Source organism: Sminthopsis crassicaudata, chromosome 6, assembly GCF_048593235.1.
Source record: "Sminthopsis crassicaudata isolate SCR6 chromosome 6, ASM4859323v1, whole genome shotgun sequence".
NCBI classification, from domain to species: Eukaryota; Metazoa; Chordata; class Mammalia; order Dasyuromorphia; family Dasyuridae; genus Sminthopsis; species Sminthopsis crassicaudata.
Genome location: NC_133622.1, coordinates 13,609,914 through 13,628,946, shown reverse-complemented (window position 1 = coordinate 13,628,946; position 19,033 = coordinate 13,609,914). Strand labels below are relative to the sequence as shown.

General features: G+C 33.0%; 1 protein-coding gene across 1 annotated transcript in view; it reads left to right on the top strand.

The window, feature by feature from the left end:
• ADGRA3 (adhesion G protein-coupled receptor A3) overlaps window positions 1-19,033 on the top strand; it is a 125,021-nt gene that overhangs the window by 28,945 nt on the left and 77,043 nt on the right. The window contains exons 2-5 of the mRNA XM_074275390.1: window positions 1,933-2,004; window positions 13,403-13,474; window positions 15,993-16,064; window positions 18,286-18,357. Of these exons, the coding sequence (XP_074131491.1) occupies window positions 1,933-2,004; window positions 13,403-13,474; window positions 15,993-16,064; window positions 18,286-18,357 (288 nt within the window). The remainder of the gene's footprint in view (window positions 1-1,932; window positions 2,005-13,402; window positions 13,475-15,992; window positions 16,065-18,285; window positions 18,358-19,033) is intronic.

The window sequence follows — 19,033 nt, the reverse complement described above, 5'->3', positions numbered from 1 at the left end:
AGCTTTTACCCCCCACCAAAAAAAAAAAAAAAAAAAAAAAACTTGCTTTAAACATTTCCCTCCCCCCAATTTCCTGCTTTCTAATTTTGGCTTCACTGGTTTTATTTTTGGAAAACCTTTTTAATTTCCTATAATCAAATTTATCCATTGGATTTTCCATGACCCTTTCTATTGCTTGGTTAATCATAAACTCCTTATTCTTATCCTTAGATCTGACAAGTATATATATTTTTTCCATTGACCTATTATTTCTTAACATTTTTGACTTGCACTTTTCTCGTTTATCAGAAAGCCTAGTAGTTGAATGCTGTTGTTATTAATTTCTGAGCTTTATGACAGTTTGGAAAATTTCATATCATGGTTGATTCCTTTCTTTGACATGGGGGAGAGGGAGAAATATTTGGCTCTGTGATTTTATTATTATAAACCAATTTCATTGGTATAAGGAATCCAGTTATGAAAAGCTCTTTGCAGAGTTTATCTCTACTTTAGTTTTGTAAAGTATAAACTCTAGTTTTATAAAGTAATTTCTACTTTAGTTTTGTAGTTGTCTGGGGGGTACTGAGACACCAAGACCATGATCATGAGGCAATACATGTCAAAGACAGGGCTAAATCCATGTCTTTTCCAATTATATGTATCTGCTATACTCAATCTCTAGTTAAGTTTGTTGATATTAATATTCATTTTAAGCAAGAAATTAATATTGTTTTGTAGTAATAAAACAAATTAAAATGATGCTAGAGTTGTATTTGGTAGGTTGTATTCTTTTTCTTTTTTTCTTTTTAAGATCTAAGTCCTTTTAAAAGATTCTAGATTCTATACAGATTAGATAACTTCATCAAACAATGAATCCCTTCCTCTCTTCCTTTATTGAGATGCTCCATTGAAACAGCCATTTGGAAACAGGAACATGGCTGTCTACATCGTTTGTATGAGTTGGGAGTTACAGTTGGGCTTCAGTTCAGTAAGATGGAAGACTACTACTCCTGATAATCTTTTTTCACCACCGTGTCCTAAAGCCTTTGCGGCCTGGGTGTTTGCTCTTGCTGCTATATTCTGCAGACCCCTTCTCATCTACCTTGTTCTTTCTCCTTTAGTTAGAACTTTTGGATCTGAGTGTTCAACCCATAGCTGAACTTGTATAATCCAGGAGCTATAGTGGATAGAGCCCCATGTTTGGAGTAAAAAAAACCAGAATTCCATCATTGCTTCAGATACTTACTAGCCCTTAGGTCTTGGGGAAGTGTCAGTGTTGCTTATGTTTAAAAAAAAAAATAGCACATAGCTATAAAGGTTTTTGTGAGGATCAAACAAGATAATTTGTAAAGCACTTTGCAATTGTAAAACTGTATAACGGCTAGCTAATCTATTTATTGCCCCCTAACTAGATTGTCAGCTTCTTAGGAACAGGAACTATCTGTTTTTGTTTTATGATTTGTGTGGATAGTGCTTGGCACATAATAGGTACTTTATTAATACCTTTTCAGTAATTCCTCCAAGAACACAAAATTGTTTATTTCTCTAGATGGATTTTGATTTTACAGGACAATTTTGTGTAAGTGGAATTGGGTGCTAGAGAGTATTATCGAAAAAGAGAGATATAAGTCTCTTAAGAAAAGATGAACTTGGACATGGATGATTGAACTGATGTGTTGATGTTTTTAAAGATAATTTCTTACCTATGCTATATAACATTTTTAGGTTATGACATTTCTCAATACTATTTGATTATTGTTTTATTCAGCATCCCTTCCAAATTATTGTGTCATTTCTATTGTTATCTTAGTAAGTTATTATAAAGGTGTTTCACTTGCAGATATTCTATTTTTCTCACTTGTGCAGAAACTCATGATCTTATGTGACAATATTTGAATTGTCTTGAAACAAGGGGTATGTGTATTAATATTTGATTTTTTTTTTAATTTTTAGGATTTTGAGCAACAATAAAATATCAGAGTTGAAAAATGGTTCATTTTCTGGGTTAAGTCTTCTGGAAAGATTGTAAGTATTGATTTAAATAACTTATTATTTTAATAGTTTATATATTTAAATACAAGTTTGCATTCTGATCTTAATTGCTAGCAATATTTATTTGTGTGCATTGTGGCTGAACACATTTACTTTAAAACGTGGAATTACACTTAAATTGAAAGTCCAATATTATTCCAAACCATAGACCCTTTTAGAGAGTAGAACATAACCGAGTATACCTTAGAACAGTTGTATCAAATAGAAATGAGGTGATAAATTACATTAAGGATCCTTATGGCTACATGATGATCTGTTGTTATTGTTCAGTCTTATCTTATTTCCTTTTTAATCTGTGAACTATAGCACACCAAGTGCTTCAGTAATCTAGTATCTCTCAAAAAAAAAAGACAAAACCATTGTTCTTGTCCTTAAGAAGATCATCTTAAGGAGAGAACATAAAAACAATAGCATTCTTCTAAAGAGTATGAATGGGAGGTATTCTTTATAGTAAGGCACTAGCCCCAGATGGGAGGGCCTTGGAAGAGATTGTGGCAAAGGTTTGGAATGGAGGAAGATAACTGGAGAGGGTGAACTGTTAGCTGAGTCTTTTTGGAGCCAGGAAAGTCAGTAAAAAAAAAGTGACTAGGAGACTATACCAGAAATAGTGGACAGCTTGTGAAAATGCATCGAGTTTGGGAGAGAGACTCTTTTATGAGCATAACAGTAATGATTCAGAATGATTCTTATGATTAAGAAATACCTCCTTACTAGTTCATACTAGAAAGTAAAGTTTAAGAAAACGTGAAAGATGGAAAGTAATCATGTCACAAAATGCCAGAGAATTTTATATTTGATCCTGGAGTTTATTGAAAAGGAGAGTGACTTGGTTGAAACTTTTAGGTCAAGCACTTTGGCCTCTTAGTGGAAAAAAAAAAGTGGGGGAAGAAGACTTGAGGTAGTTGATACCCGTTTGTAGGCTATCTCCAATCCAGTGACTTTATCACACCCAATAGTTTGTCTATTAGCATTTTTAGAATTATATTAAATAATAAGATTAATTATATTGACTTTTCTTACTGATGAACCATCCCAGTATCCCTGGTATAAGTCTAACTAGACTGTAATCAGTGATTTTCTAGCTGTATTCTAGTCTTTTTGAAGGAATTTTATTTCAAAAATACTTGAATTTATTGTCTTTTATGATACTGGTTTGTGTAGTTCTTCTGTGATTTATTCTTTTCTGGTTTAGGTTAGGACTTTTAAATGATCCTTTTACAAAAGTATTTTAGTAGTGTTTTCTTAATTTTTGAGAATAATTTGTATAATTTTGGTATTAATTTTTCTTGAAAGATTTGATAGAATTCTTCTGTGGATCCATCAGGTCAAGGGTTTTTTACTTGGTAAAAAAGTTTCTCTACAGATTATTCTATTTTTCCTCCTTGAAATTGGGTCATTTAAGATCTATATAATGTTCTGTTTGGGAATAGTTTATATTTTTCAAGGAAATCTCCATTTTATATTCTCAGTTTTGTTTCAGCATATAACTAATGTCATTCATTATTATTTTCTAGTTGTTATTTCTTTTTTTTTTTTTCTTCAGGCTTTATTTTGTGACTGCTCTGATAATCTAGGTGAGAGGTAACAGAAACCTGGATTTATGGTACATATTTTGGCAGAGGGAAGAGGCAGGCTTTGAGAAGTATGCTGCAGGAAACAGGCAGTAAGATTTGAAAACTGGACATGTGGTCTGAAAGACATGGAAATCAGCATAAAGCTGAGATTATGGAGAATTTGGGAGATAGAAGGATAGTTGATCCTTTGACAGGGATAGGGAAGTATGAAAGAAAGAGAGGAGAGATTGAGGGAAAGATAATAAGTACAGTTTTTGACATGTTAAGTTTAAGATGTATCTTGTTCATCTAGTATAAAATGTGAAGTAATTGGTAACATGGGACTGAAGCTTAGAGGAGAGACAGATTGGATCTGTGCAGATCTAAGAGTGTTCTGCATTGAGGATAGGTCTATCGTTGCTGATGAGACTAAAAAGAGAGAGTGTTTATAGGGAGAAAAGAACAAGGTCTATGACAGAATGATCTGTATTATTTTATAGCAATCTTTCTGGAAAAATGAAGATAAAGCAAATATTTTTATATGAGATTTTATCTTTTCTTTGATTTCAATTACAATTTTGTTAATACATTGTTATTCAACTTTAATTTTGGCACTGTTGCTAAAGAGAACATCAAGAAAGCTGTAGAAAAATCATGCTTAATATTTTAAAACTTATTAATTTTAAACTAATTTATTATAAAATTATTTCAAATTAATGTTTTAATTTTGTGGCTAATAAATAACATCTAAAATTAATTAAAATGAAAACAATGAAACCAAACACTAGAAATTTTGTTCACAATTTTTAAGACATGAAGACTAATTCATTACATTGCATTTTATCGTAAAATGGAAAAAATAACAAAAACAGTAGACTGTACTACGTTGCCAAGTTTAGCTCCTTGTTTTGCAACTAGACATGCTAATACATTTTTTGTATCTATCTTCTCAGCTTCTATTTCTTTCCAAGAGAGATGTAACTTTTAAAATAAATTAAATTAATATGACCTCATATTTCAAAAACTCTGGCAAAAAGAAATAAATAATGCCAATTCTGTTTTTTAAAGCAAGCTTTTCTTTAAAGGCTTTAAACATCTATAGTGAGAACTAGTTCAACATAAATTTATAATAAATCATATATTTAATCTCTACAAAATGTATCTCATGAATAAGGAAATAAAGTAATGATTTAAAGATATTGCACAATAAAAGCTCCTTAACATAAAACATAATTTTTATTAACAGCAGTATTAATAAAGCATCAGCCAAAAATATTTTTAATCTTAAGATCTTCTCTTTTTGCTATTTCATTGGTTAACATGACCTGATGATAATAAAACATATGTAGAATCTGTATAACTGACATTGTACATAAATTCCAGCTTTAAAATCTTAGACATATTTTTCCAAGTATTTTTAAAAGAATGCTTTACGTTTATGTGTTTTTTTTTTTTTTTTTTTTTTTTTTTTAAGGCTTCTCCTTCAAGGAGAGAAGGATGAATGCTTTAGTGTAGTAGCCACAAGAAGATCGTGAATATCCATTCCTTATAAAATCCTATAATTAAAACTATAAAAATCCTAATAACTTGTAAAACAATTCATACTTAACTGGTTTACATCACTGACTCACTCAAGTAGTAGTAAACTTAGATGTGTAATAACATTAATAATGTTTTTGCTGAAAAATATTGAGAGAGATTTTCTGTCCTCTAATTAAAAGCAGTATTTAGTCCTAGTCACCTTCTTGGCAACATAATCCACAGATCTGTAATAATCTACCTATAATTTTCTAGTGGAACCTTCCACCATTTTGAAAGAAACAATTTAAATATACCTACTGATAATGGAATTCCAAAAATGTCTTACCTAAAAAGTAAGTCCATCTATTTGTCAGTGGGGCAATTAAAGGTATTGTACCTGGGTGTTCTAGGCAACTGCTATGCCTTTTAGACAACTATCTTAAATTATTTTTAGTAACTCTCATTGGAATAGGAATTCAAATCCTAGTCAAATGGTCAATAACCTTTTCAGGTAAAGCAAAATAGATTTTGTTTCAACTTCTTGGTTTTTGTTTTTTTTCCAACTTCTTGTTTTAAGTTGGTGTTAGTCTTTATGATTTAAGTGTATTTCTTCTAAACAGCATTTTGCCATATTCTCCTTTGTCATGCATCCTGTCCTTTTTTGAGTGAGTGTACCCCATTCATATAGAGCATAATGATTAATGGTATATTTTCTTCTATCCTATTTTCATGTCATTTTGATGTGACATCCAGAAACCAATCATATTTCCCCCAATACATAATCACTTCTATATGTGTACCAAGAAGGAATGCTCTCAGTACCAGGGGTCTATGCTGGATGCATTTTTCTTCTCCCCTCTATCTCTTAACCTCTGTTCTCTTTTTCTCTTCTAGATGACAGCCACATTTTCTTATCCTTTCTTTGTTTCCTGAATGTCCCTTCCCTTCTATTTTATCTTTTTCCCCTTTCCCCTTTCCCTTTTGTTTTTGAGTTGAATCCTTTCTGTACCAAACTCTGGGTATGTTCAAGCCTTCTTTGACTGATTCACATAAATGAGGTTTAAGTGATGGCCTCTGCACCAACTCCTTCCTTATATGTGTAGTTTTCTACTTGTATATCCTAATTATGTGAGATGTTCTCTACCCTTCTTTTCTACTCTAGTTTACTGTGTTTTTTCCCTCTTTTCTATCTTCTTTTGAAATCTTGAAAACTTAACAAATATTTCTCAGGGCTTCTGTCTTATTTAACTTCTTGTATGAACCCAGAGAAAATTAGGGTAGACATTAATATTAACTCCCCCTGTTAGAACATAAATTCTTCATTCCTGTTAGTTCCTTCTGATTTGCTTTGTAATGTTTTTCTCAACCTTTCTATTTATATTTCAATGTTTCTACTTAGTTCTGGTCTTATTTCATATAAGACCAGAATTTCTGAGAGATTACAGTTAAGATAATCTCTGCTAAAGCCTCGTTTCATGAAAATATGCCACCATCTCCTTCAGATCTGACTTCATTTGTCAGTACTTTATAGTTAAATCCTGAGCTTAAGGAATTATAGAATTCCGAGAGATTTATAAATTTCCAAATTCTTAAATTGCCTCAGAACAGCTAGATTGTGATCTTTACTAAGGCATTATCTTCTTAATTTAATTTTTAATAGCTGGTCTGAAAAAAAATGAATTTCTGCCTAAGCCACTCATTCCTCATTAAAAATGAAAATTCCAAGAGTATTTAGTTGTCTGTTTCCTCCTAGTTTAACTTTCTGATTCAAGCCTCTTTGCTTTATTTTATTCTGTGATCTGTTACTGTATTAATCTTCCTTAAGGACTGTTATTTCTATTTCCTCCTCAGAAACCTTCATAATCTTTCCTATCATTCTGAATCTAAACTCCTGTGCCTGATTTTTTTGAGCTTGTGTTTTTCTTTGCAGTTGATTGACAGACTTTTATAATACTTACTATATGTTAAGTGCTATAGTTAAGACTATATTTTTTTTTTTTTTATTAATTTTTTATTTTATTTTATAATTATAACATTTTTAAACAGTACATATGCATGGGTAATTTTTTACCACATTATCCCTTGCACTTACTTCTATTCAGATTTTTTCCCTTCCTCCCCCAACCCCCTCCCCCAGATGGCAAGCAGTCTTATATATGTTAAATATATTACAGTATAATTTAGATACAATATATGTGTGTAGAACCGAATTTTTTTGTTGCACAGGAAGAATTGGATTCAGAAGGTAAAAATAACAGTTTACATTCATTTCCCAGTGTTCCTTTTCTGGATGTAGCTGGTTCTGTCCATCATTAATCAATTGGAATTGGATTAGTTCTTCTCTATGTTGAAGAAATCCACTTCCATCAGCATACATCCTCGTACAGTATCATTGTTGAAGTGTATAATGATCTTCTGGTTCTGCTCGTTTCACTCAGCATCAGTTGATGTAAGTCTCTCCAAGCCTCTCTGTATTTCTCCTGTTGGTCATTTCTTATAGAACAATAATATTCCATAACATTCATATACCATAGTTTACCCAACCATTCTCCAATTGATGGACATCCATTCATCTTCCAACTTCTAGCCATTATGAAAAGGGCTGCCACAAACATTTTGGCACATACAGGACCCTTTCCCTTCTCTAGTAGTTCCTTGGGGCATAAGCCCAGTAGTAGTATGGCTGGGTCAAAGGGTATGCACATTTTGATAACTTTTTGGGCATAATTCCAGATTGCTCTCCAGAATGGTTGGATTCTTTCACAACTCCACCAACAATGCATCAGTGTCCCAGTTTTCCCACAGCCCCTCCAACATTCATCGTTATTTGTTCCTGTCATCTTAGCCAATCTGACAGGTGTGTAATGATACCTTAGAGTTGTCTTAATTTGCATTTCTCTGATCAATAGTGATTTGGTTAAGACTATATTTAAGTCTAAATGAAACAGCCCCTCCCCTCAAGGAAAGAGCTTCCCTTCTCTGATAGGTAATATGTGCATATATGTGTTCTTCTGAGCTTCACACAATTGATGTTCTAGGTATCTGTCTTCATGATAAGAAAATTAAGGAGATTTAAGGAGATTAAGTGGTTTGCCCTAGCTCAGCTAGGAAATAGCAGAGGCATTGTTGCATTTTAGGCCTTTATGACTCCAAGTTTGACATTTTATTGGCTAGTCCATATGGCCTTTGCCAGTTTGAGTTTTTTAAAAAAGGCTTCTAACTCCACGTCTTTGTGATCCCATTTAGGATTTTCTTGGAAGAGGTACTGAGTTGTTTGTATTTCCTTCTTCAACTCATTTTACAAGGGAGAAAATTGAGCTCAATGGGGCTAAAGGACTTGCTTAAGGTTACCCAGCTAGCGGGGCTTCTGAGGCTGGATTTGAATTCTGGTCTTTCCTAGACTTCAGTCTTGGATGTTTGACCCACTAACTCTCTAACTGCCTGAACTTTTTTACTGTCACCCTGAATAACCCACATGATTGTCTTCATTTTGTGCCATTTGCTCTTTTCTACAGAGATGCTGTTTTCCTGTCCAGGTTTGTGCTAGTATGTTCTCAGCTGGCCTGTACTTCCCTCTTAAAATGATCCAAATTATGCCTGTGATTCTAAACTCGGCTTACATTCTGCAGAGCAGTTCTAGTTCTTGTCTCCCTGATTATTAACACTTAAGAATCCATATATCTTTTGTTCCAATAGTGTTTTTACTGGGATTATATCCCAAAGAGATCTTAATGGAGGGAAAGGGATCCACATATGCAAAAATGTTTGTGGCAGTCCTTTTTGTGCTAGCAAGGAACTGGAAACTGAGTGGATGCCTATCAATTGGAGAATGGTTGAATAAATTGTGGTATATGAATTTTATGTTCCGTAAGAAACGACCAACAAGATGATTTCAGAGAGGCCTGGAGAGATTTACAGGAACTGATGTTGAGTGAAGTGAATCTAACCAGGAGATTATTATATATGTCAATAACAAGATTATGTGATGATCAATTCTGTTGGAAGTGGCTTTCTTCAACAGTGACATGATTCAAACCAATTCCACTTGTTCAATGATGAAGAGAGCCATCTAAACACAGAGAAAGGCCTTTGGGAGCTGAGAGTGGACCACAACATAGCATTCTCACTCTCTCTGTTGTTTGCTTACATTTTGTTTTCTCTCAGTTTTTTTTTTTCCTTCTTGATCCGATTTTTCTTATTCAGGATGATAACTGTATAAATATGTATACATATATTGGATTTAACATATATTTTAACATGTATTGGACTACTTGCTAGCTAGGGATGGGGATGGAGGGAAGGAGGGAGAAATTTGGAATAGAAGTGTTTGCAAGAGTCAGTGTTGAAAAATTACCCATGCATATGTTTTGTAAATAAAAAAATTTAATTAAAAATATTAAACAAAAAGGGAATGCATATACTAAATTTTAAAATCTCATTATCTATCTACTTTTGTTAATTCATGCTAGAGTCAAACAGCAGCAGCCTCAAGACACACACAGAGAAAAACAGAGACAAAGAGACAGCTAGAGAAAGAGAAAGAGACATAGGCAGAGAGAAGAGGGGAGATGCAGCTGGGTACTAACAAAGGAAGAGGGAAAAGGTGGACAAGTAACTAATAAGCACCTACTGTGTGCTGGGCACTGTACTAAGCACTTTATAAATATTAATTAGAGATAGCGAGTACTTCAGAGTCTTAAGGATTTCATGTCATCAAGGGTTAGGCTTCTTAGTGGAGGTGACATAGCTCTTCTTAAGCAAGTACTGCCCAGATAAAAGGGGCAGTGAAGTTCCTAAGGACTGTAAGCATGGGGTGGAAGAGGAGGATGTATTGATTCATCCACACCTGGCCAGGAAGTAGGGGGCGATTTGAGGGTTTCTCTTCTAGGGAAGCTGGTATGCTTGAGAAGACATGGATTATATCCTTAAAATCTTGAGGTTTGGGTAAAGAGTTTGGGGTATTTAGGTGCTAGATAGTAGAAGAATGTCTGCTTGGAGATCAGATTTGTATGCTTTCCTGGTTTCTTATTTTACAGTTGTATCCATAGCTCAACACTAAGATGAGTATAGCTAGGTAGAGCTATAGAAAACATAGGCATTGGGAAGATGAGCAGCTCTGAAGACCTCTGAGTCATAGTCAACGCAACATCTGTCTCTATATAGAGAGCTTTCTGTGTCTCTATCTCTCGCCTTTCTCTTCTCTGACAGCCACCAGCACCCGGTGCAAGCTCCATTGATCTCATGTCCAGACTATTTATAGCCTTTTGGCTGGCCTCCCCAAGTCCCTCCCTACTTTTGTCTTTCCCTACTCTTTCACCTTCATATTCAGTGAACTCTAGTGGCCCCCATATTTACCTTCAGGATCAAAGACAAAAATCCTTTTATTTTGCTGGTCCTTTTCTACCCTTAAAGGTTTCTTATAAGTCACTCCTATTCTCATTATCTATCCTCCAATGACATAGATGTTCTTACTTTTCCTTAATTAGGAGACTCCATTTTCATTGGCTGGTTCTCATTCCTGGAATTCTTTTCCTCTTCATCGCTGTTCTATGGATTCCTTTAAGTCCTAGATAAAAATTCCATCTTTTATAAGAATTTCCTGATTCACCTTAATGTTATAGCCTTTCTCTCTGAGTTTTGCTCATTTCCTTCTGTCTTTGTTTTTGCTTAGTTTTCATGTGCTGTTTGCTCCATTTAGCGGTAAGCATCTTCAGCATAAGAATCATTTCTTTGTATCCCAGTGACCCAGCACACAATATGTGACACGTAGTAGATGTTTAAATGTTTGTTCACTTAAAAATTTTTTGCAAATAGTTTATCTTATGCTTATGCCTACAGCATATAGGAAGGATAAGTTCATTTTTTAAAAATATATTATTTTTTAAATCAGTAAATGAAATGTACCTTTTACCTTAGGACTATTCCTATCTCAGATTTGTGAAAAAATGGCTGAACATAAATTGAAACATTAATTTGGGTAATGAAGAGTACATTAGAAAAAGAAGAGAAGTGTGTAATGGCATTTAATTCCTGCAGTTCAGACACCCTGTATACTACTCAGCAGTTCACTTGGCTATGGACTATGAAACAAAATATTATTATTTTATATTTGTTTCTTCCTGCTCTTTCGCTCCCCACAATTCATCCCTATCCTTCACCCCTCATGGAAGAAGTTCTAGATTGGATCTGACTTAGGCTAGCCTATTGGTTAAAGTTTAGAAATGGAAAGAAGAGTTGAATGCAGCTCTCCCTTTACATTTTCCATGATGGTGGATTTCTGTGCCACGTTGGGAATTCTGTCAAGCCTGAAGAAGGCGACTCTTCCTGCCCTGGGATTTTATGACTTAGGTGATCGAGAAACTATGATAAGAATTTGAACCTTAGTTCCTGCAACTAATTAAATCTAGAGGATAATTTTATTACCTTTATAGGGAAAGTGAAATTCAGGCCTAATCAGATTAATAGTATTTATTTATTGCTCCTGCCCCTGGAGAATATAGGAAGTGAAGAAATTTTTAATGAAATCATTTTGAAATATACAAAAATAAACATGTATATGTAAATGAGATGTTACAAAGGGAAATCTTTATGTTTTCCATCACTGAGCCCAAACTAATCAGGCAATAAACCACTTTCTTACATTAAAAAAAAATGAGATTCATTAATGCTTTTTAAAGTCATTACAGGTACTGTATTGTAATATGTTAATTTTATCCTAATAGGTTACATTTTTAATGAAATCTGAAAAAGTCTTAATGGTTAGAAAGAAGTTTTTGGACAAATCTGACAACATATATAATTAGGGTAAAATTAAGGTCTAAATACTGTAGCATAAGCCTGCCCTTATTTTGAGGAATTTGAATGAATTATGTTTTTAATCTATGCAACAGAAAGAATTATTTCTTCTAGGATTCATTTATATAAAATTAAAAGTTAGAATGAGTGTCATGGTTTCTTTGCTATTAAGTACACAAAGTTTCTTATTACAAATAAGCAAGTGCAACATTTATATTTAGTATGGGGAAACTAGTGCTATAGTTTTGTGGGTAATCATAAATTTGAAATGCAAAGAATTTTTTGTTAGGAAAGTGTATGTGTATTTGAATTTTAGTATTCTTTCCACTATTAATGATCAATTAGAAAATTAATGAGACAATTTCTGGGCTCTTGCCATGTGTAAGGTACTATGCAAAAACAAGCATAAAGTAGGATAATCTCATACATTCTGTTGGGGAAAAGGTAATAGCTATGTTAATAATTAGTGATATAAGGCAATAAAGAATCATCAAATAAATTCTGTAGATAAGAATTAGCTTGGCGATTAAGAAAAAAATGAGAAGTCTAAAAATTGGCAGGAAATAGTATTTCCTGCATTTAGTAAACCTTTGGCATGGAAGGTAACAGAGGAGATTGGGATTTGAATTATAACTTAAAGGTTACTTAGAATTTGTCTAGATGGGGAGGAATGAAGAAGATACTTGAAACAGAGGAAATGAGAAAAGAAAAAGAACATAGGCAAAGTGAAAGTATGTTCTGGTAATAGAATACAATTTTCCCTCAAGCTAAAAGAGGTTTTTAGATGTTAGATCTCCACAGAACTTAGATCATTCTTCCCTTTACTCCTTTTTATTTTTAAGATAAGAAAACTGAGAATGAGAGAGGTAATCCAGGTAGTAAATAGTAGAAATTGGTTTAAGCCTGGCTCCTCTGACAGATCTAGTGTGCTCTTCTTTATCAAGTCTGGGTATTGAGTGCCACATTCGAGACTTTTATCTTGTAGGCAGAGTGGAGACAGCAGGAGAAAGGATGTGACCAGAGTAATGCTAGTTATGATTTACAGGTTGGAACAAGAGCATTTGAGGAAACATTTTGGAAGCTGTTACAATAATCCAAGCATAAATTTAAGGTGATAGCAGCACAATTAGTGGAACAGAGAAATTTTGAATTTTCCATTTTCAGATGATAAGGTGGAGTGAGAAACTATTATTCGTTCTTTGAATCATTTTGAGAACCCTGGAAGAGGTGAATTCTGGTGTTTTCTTCTCCTCCCAAGCTCTCGAGTTCATGATTTTAAAAATACATTTTTAAAAAGTCAGAAAAGCCATGATGAGAATGTTTCTTTGTAAATTAAGAATTCATTAGTTAGTTTTTCTTATAGCTCAGAGTAAACATGCATGCTTTTATATAAATAACATAATTTAGAGAAAATACCTCAACATATTTTAATGGATTACAAAGTATATTTTTCTATACTTTTCATATGTTAATACATTTTTTGTTTATTTGTTTTATAACAGGGACCTGAGAAACAATCTTATTAGTACTATAGATCCAGGTGCTTTTTGGGGGCTTTCCTCTCTAAAAAAATTGTAAGTATTTGATCCTATGACATTAATTTGAACTGATACAAATAACTGTTTTACCACTTGGAATATTTATATGAATGTTCTAATAAAAGTTAAAAAGAGTTGCCAATAACCATATTACTAATCTTTAACCTCAGTGATTGGTAGAAGGTTTTAAATTTATTCATTTACCAATCACCAAGCACTCAGTGCTTACTGGTCTATATGTAATATTATGAAATTTACTAAGTATTGAACATGAGACTGTTTGTGTGGCTACTGTTTTTATTTATATTAGCGTTTAATATAGCCTAGTATCATGCTAGCATTTCTTAGGGTAGGTAGGAGGATGTTCACTTTTAATAATATTTGGTATCAATTAAAAAAATTCTATTTCTTTTCTATGTAATTACTACTTAGTTAAATCTATTTACATTCATTTATTTATAATATTATTTGTATACTTTTAGTGTTCAGTATATATTAGTGACTTTTTACTTATTTTGTAGTTCTTCCCAATTACTTAGGCTTTGTAAAATAGACAGTACAGCTATTTATGATGACCTGAACATTATGATTACCTGTATTTAATGTCTGTTCATAAGCTTTTACAAAGTGATTTTAATAGCATAATAGTAGATGTATTTTCTTATAATCAGATAATTTATATTCCCATTTAAGGGTAACTTTGCATTTTTTTAAAAATAGAATTTAGAGAATGTTGAAGCTTCCTGAAGAAGAGAAGAATAGGGAGATTGGCCTGCTATTACTATAATTTAAAGTAATAGTTGGTTCCATAGCCAACAACTAATTAAAACCCTTTTCTGGCTCTAAATTGTCACCTGATATATAGGCAGTTAAGCCAGCTGAAGAAGACATTTATGTGAAAATAAAAAGAAGGATTTGTTATCTAGTGAAAGACACTGGAATTTGGCAATCTTTCTCTATTTATATATAATACTTTATACATATTAGTATGTATGCATGTATATGTATATTTAGGACCTAAAATATTTTGAAAATGGCATAATTAAAATCAGAAATTAAAATTATCTTTGCTGACTTTTTAGCTAAGTATTTCAAAGAGAAGGAAACAGTGGAATATTTAGACAAAATTTTTCATAAAATGGCAAAAATTTTGTAAATTTGTCAGAAAAGACAGATGTATTAAAAATGATCAGAATGATAGAAGAATAGTATAGAATGCAAATAGTGTTGCATAGTGGATGGCATGTAGGACATGGAATCAGGAAAACTTTGGTTTAGCTCTAACCTGTAATTCCCACTGTATAAGTATGACAATGCTTTAGGCACTTCAGGAGGATTTATCAATCTTCTGTCTTTCTGCATTTTTCCCCCCACTCTGATGAAATCAGAGATCCTGAATCACAGCGATTACAGTGATTATTTTAAAAAATAAATAAATAATACCATATTAAAGTAATTATATTTAGACAGTGTTAGAAATAAATTTAAAAATACCTTCAGATTACTTTATTAGGAAATAGGAGATAAATTATATCAGAAATGTAATTTTTTTTGCCACTGTGATCAAAATTACAGTTATTTTAAGCTGATGGCACTGACATAGAAAGAAATATGTTTCAGAATTTTCATGAATAGGCCTAAAACTCCTAATAGCATTTACTAAGTTATCCTCCTTTAACCACTTTTCCACACTGCTCACATTTTTCCCCCCATCACCCTTGATTGTCTGGGTCTCCTCTCTCACTTATCCGGTTAAAAAGCTCATTTAGCATGATGGCATGAGCAATCTTTCATTGTATAAGACGCCATTAAGAATTTAATCTAGAAGGCGAACCTCTAGATCTCCCCATTCTACCTTCATTTGTGAAGTTAAATGAAAGCTAAAGAAAAGGAGTATGAAACAGTGGGAGGGTGGAGAAAGCTAGCAAAAAAGAAGTATTATTCAGGAGGGGGGTTAGTCGACTCACATTCCAGGCCTGATACTTACCAGCTGTGCAATTTTTGAGCAAGTGACTTAAACTCGGAGTTTTCCCAGTGGGTTTTTGGAGAAAGCTATGTGTCTATGTTCCCTTCTCCCACCTGCTGTATCCCCGTGTATGGTAGTTTGGATGAATGTGCTTCTCCGGCCTTAAGCGATTTCTTGTGGGTATCTCATTTCCCATTTATATAGATGACCACTGACAGAGGGACTTGAGTCTCTCTTCTCTGTTCCACCTCTTTGGATCTCTGATTTAAGACTGCTCCTGTGCCATTTTCTTTGTGAAATCTTTTCTGAGCCCCTGGCTGCTGGTTAGCTCCCTCTCACCTTTTATTCAAACGTTAGACCTAAGAATAGGCAGCTTGGGGAAATGGAGAGGGAGCAGGCCTTGCTTATTGGCTGACTATACTGAAAATAAACAGTACTGTACATCTGTGCTTTCTTCTATTGAAAGGTGAGCATTAGCTAACCTAACTGAAACCAAACTGAAAAATCTGATGTTGAACATTAATAGGGAGGGGAATAAACTTCTTTATTATCTTATTTTTTTTTATTTTATTATCTTTATTATCTTAGGGATTTGACCAACAACAGAATAGGATGTTTGAATGCAGACATATTTAGAGGACTCACAAATCTTGTTAGATTGTAAGTATACCTTTTCTTTCTCTAAAACATTAAAATATAATGAAATGTTTTCTTTATAATTTATTAAGCATCAGCTATGCTCTGTGGGTTGCAGTAGAATGGGAGATGATTGTTGCCCTTAAAAAGGTGGCAATCTTTCCTTGATTTCCTTGAGAGCAAAGATAGTTTAAACCTAACCTTGTTTTTCACTCTTGTACTTCTGTATAAATATAGAATAAAGATAAAAGCTTTTCAAGAGAAGCTAGTCTTCAATGCTTTGTCCTTGTATCTTTCCTGGTAGGTGCTAAACAAATACTCACCATTGATTGATCTTCACATTGCCTTCGCTTGTGCTTCCTTATTCAGTGAGACTTTGTCCATGGTAAAATACTATACATTTGCAGTTCTTAACTGTTGCTACTTGTACTAGTCAACTGTCAGGGACAGTAGTGACAGCTCTAGGCTGGAATCCAATTATGGATTCAGATATTTACTAGTTGGGTCATCTTAGCCAAGTCACTTAACCTTTGTCTGCTTCAGTTTCCTCATCTGGAAAATGAAGGTAACAGCAATACCCTTCTTCCAGGTTTGTTATGAAGATGAAATAAGACAATATTGGAAAACATTTAGCACAGTTTTTTTGTACATAATAGATACTTAAAAGCCAGCCTCCTTTCCTTCCTCCCTCCCTCTGCCCCTTCCTTTTTGCCTTACTCTTCTTCCAGAAATAGTAAACTATTAGAAATAATACTGAATTTGAGGAAGTTGGAACCTTCTTTTTAATTTAGAAAAGAATTGTTTTGCTATCTAGCTGCACTAATTATTTAGGAAAATTACATTCTTTTCAACATATCTTTTTAATATAAAATTAATCATCAGTACCATTTAGTTTATTAAACAAATATATAGCAAAAATATATTTTGTTGGACAGTTCTTTTTATTCTTTTTGATATTGATTAAATTAATTGTATTTGTTTATTATATATCAGTTAGAAATAATCTCAATCATTTTTTAAGAATTGTATATTTTTCTATTTTAACTTTTAAGACTTTATGCAAGAAAAATATTTTCTCAGATATTAACACTCAAGTAGGAACTAAGTTTTAAACATCCCCTGTTTTAATTTTACTTTTGAGTTGTTATATACTTTTGACTATTTGTTTTATTAATAACTGAAGCAGCAAGGTACAGTGGAAAGAGTCCAGGATTTGGAAATTAGAGAACTCATTTTGCCTATTTCATTATTGTTGACTTGGGTCAGTTACATCAAATATGTGGACCTCAGTTTCCTTATTTGCATAATGAGGGAGCTGGTCCTATAAGGTAATTTTCAGCTTAAAAACTGTGATCCTGTGATTCTTGAATATGTAAAATCCCTTCCAACAGGGCAAAGAAAAGGTTATCTGAAGACTGATTTTTAAAAAGTCTCATTTAGCATTAGATTAATGCTTCATTACATTAAGAGGCTCTAGATCTTGCCCTTTTTTCTCCTATCTCTTTTAGCCCCTAGTATATTATGCATTTATAACAAGTTTTCTTAGAACAAAAATGTAAAAAAAAATTTTTTTCCCCAGCTATAATAGTCTGAAACTGTTGAGGCATTTAGTTAATTTTCTAATATATAACTTATTTAAACCTATAATAAATAAAACTTAAAAGGATCTCTCAGTAAAACTAGACACCTAGTTTTATAAAACTTACAGGATATTAAAATGGGAGCTGAAAAAAGTCCTGAAAAGTCATCTAGACTGGTCCGTTATTTTTTGTAGGTTTTTCAGTTATAATGTATTCTTTGTGATCCTATTTGGAGTTCATCTTGGAGTAATTTGTCACTCCTTCTCCAGCTCATGGCAAACCGGGTTAAGTGCTTTGCCCGGCATCAAGCTAGTGAGTGTCTAAAGCCAGATTGGAACTCAGGGAGATGAGGCTTCCTGAGTCCAAGCCTGGTACTCTGTGCACTAGGGTGGTGCCTCACTGCTCCACATAAGGGAATTGAGGCCTTGGGAGATTATTTTCCCCAAAGTTATGTATAAGCAATAAATTGAAAAGCCCAGATTAAAATTCATGTCATCTGACTGTACATTCCATGTGCTATTCCATTGTGCCACATTGTTTCTGATAATATGAGGATTATGCTATTTGCACTTTTAAATTGGGAAGTGAAGTTCTGTAAAAATGGCATGTAATACTAAGTAAATATTTTTAAAATGACAAGAAATTTCTTTTTTTTTTTCATGCAGAAATCTTTCAGGAAATTTGTTTTCTTCATTAGCACAAGGAACTTTTGATTATCTTGGCTCCTTACGCTCTTTGTAAGTAAATTTTTTTTTCTCTATATTAAGAAAATTAGGTCATTTAATTAATTTTCTAAAGTGTCTAACCCTTCCTTATTTTAGTTGATTTTCTTGGCAGAGGTACTGGAATGGTTTGCCATTTCCTTTTCTAACATGTTTTACAAATGAAGAAATTGAGGCAATTTAAATTGAGGGTTAAATTTAAGCCCAAGGAAGTGTCTGAGACTGGATTTTAACTGAGGTCTTCTTGGCCAAAAGCCTAGTGCTATATCCACTGGGACAGTTGTCCTTTTATAATGTTGAAATTTTTCATAAGAAAAAAAACAACAGTTTTCTAAACCATATATAGAGTATACCATTCCTCTTTACAAATAAAACAAGCATTCATATTCTTTAAATGACTCCTGGTGAATTTCAAGTTTTCCAAATGTCTTAGAAACCAGCATGTTTTTGATCATAATACTTGGAGTCGTACTCTTTTCTTTGGCTTTTTCGTAAATAGATGATTTTTCTTTGGTTTTATGTACTTTGTCAACAGCAACTTTAATTCATAATATTAGTTGTTTAAGGACACTTTATGCTTTTGGATTTTAATTTTGTTCATCCTAATTGAATACCAAACTCCTAAAGATATTTTAGAATGCTTTTTTAAAATAATAGCTTTTTATTTTCAAAATCCATGCAAAGATAGTTG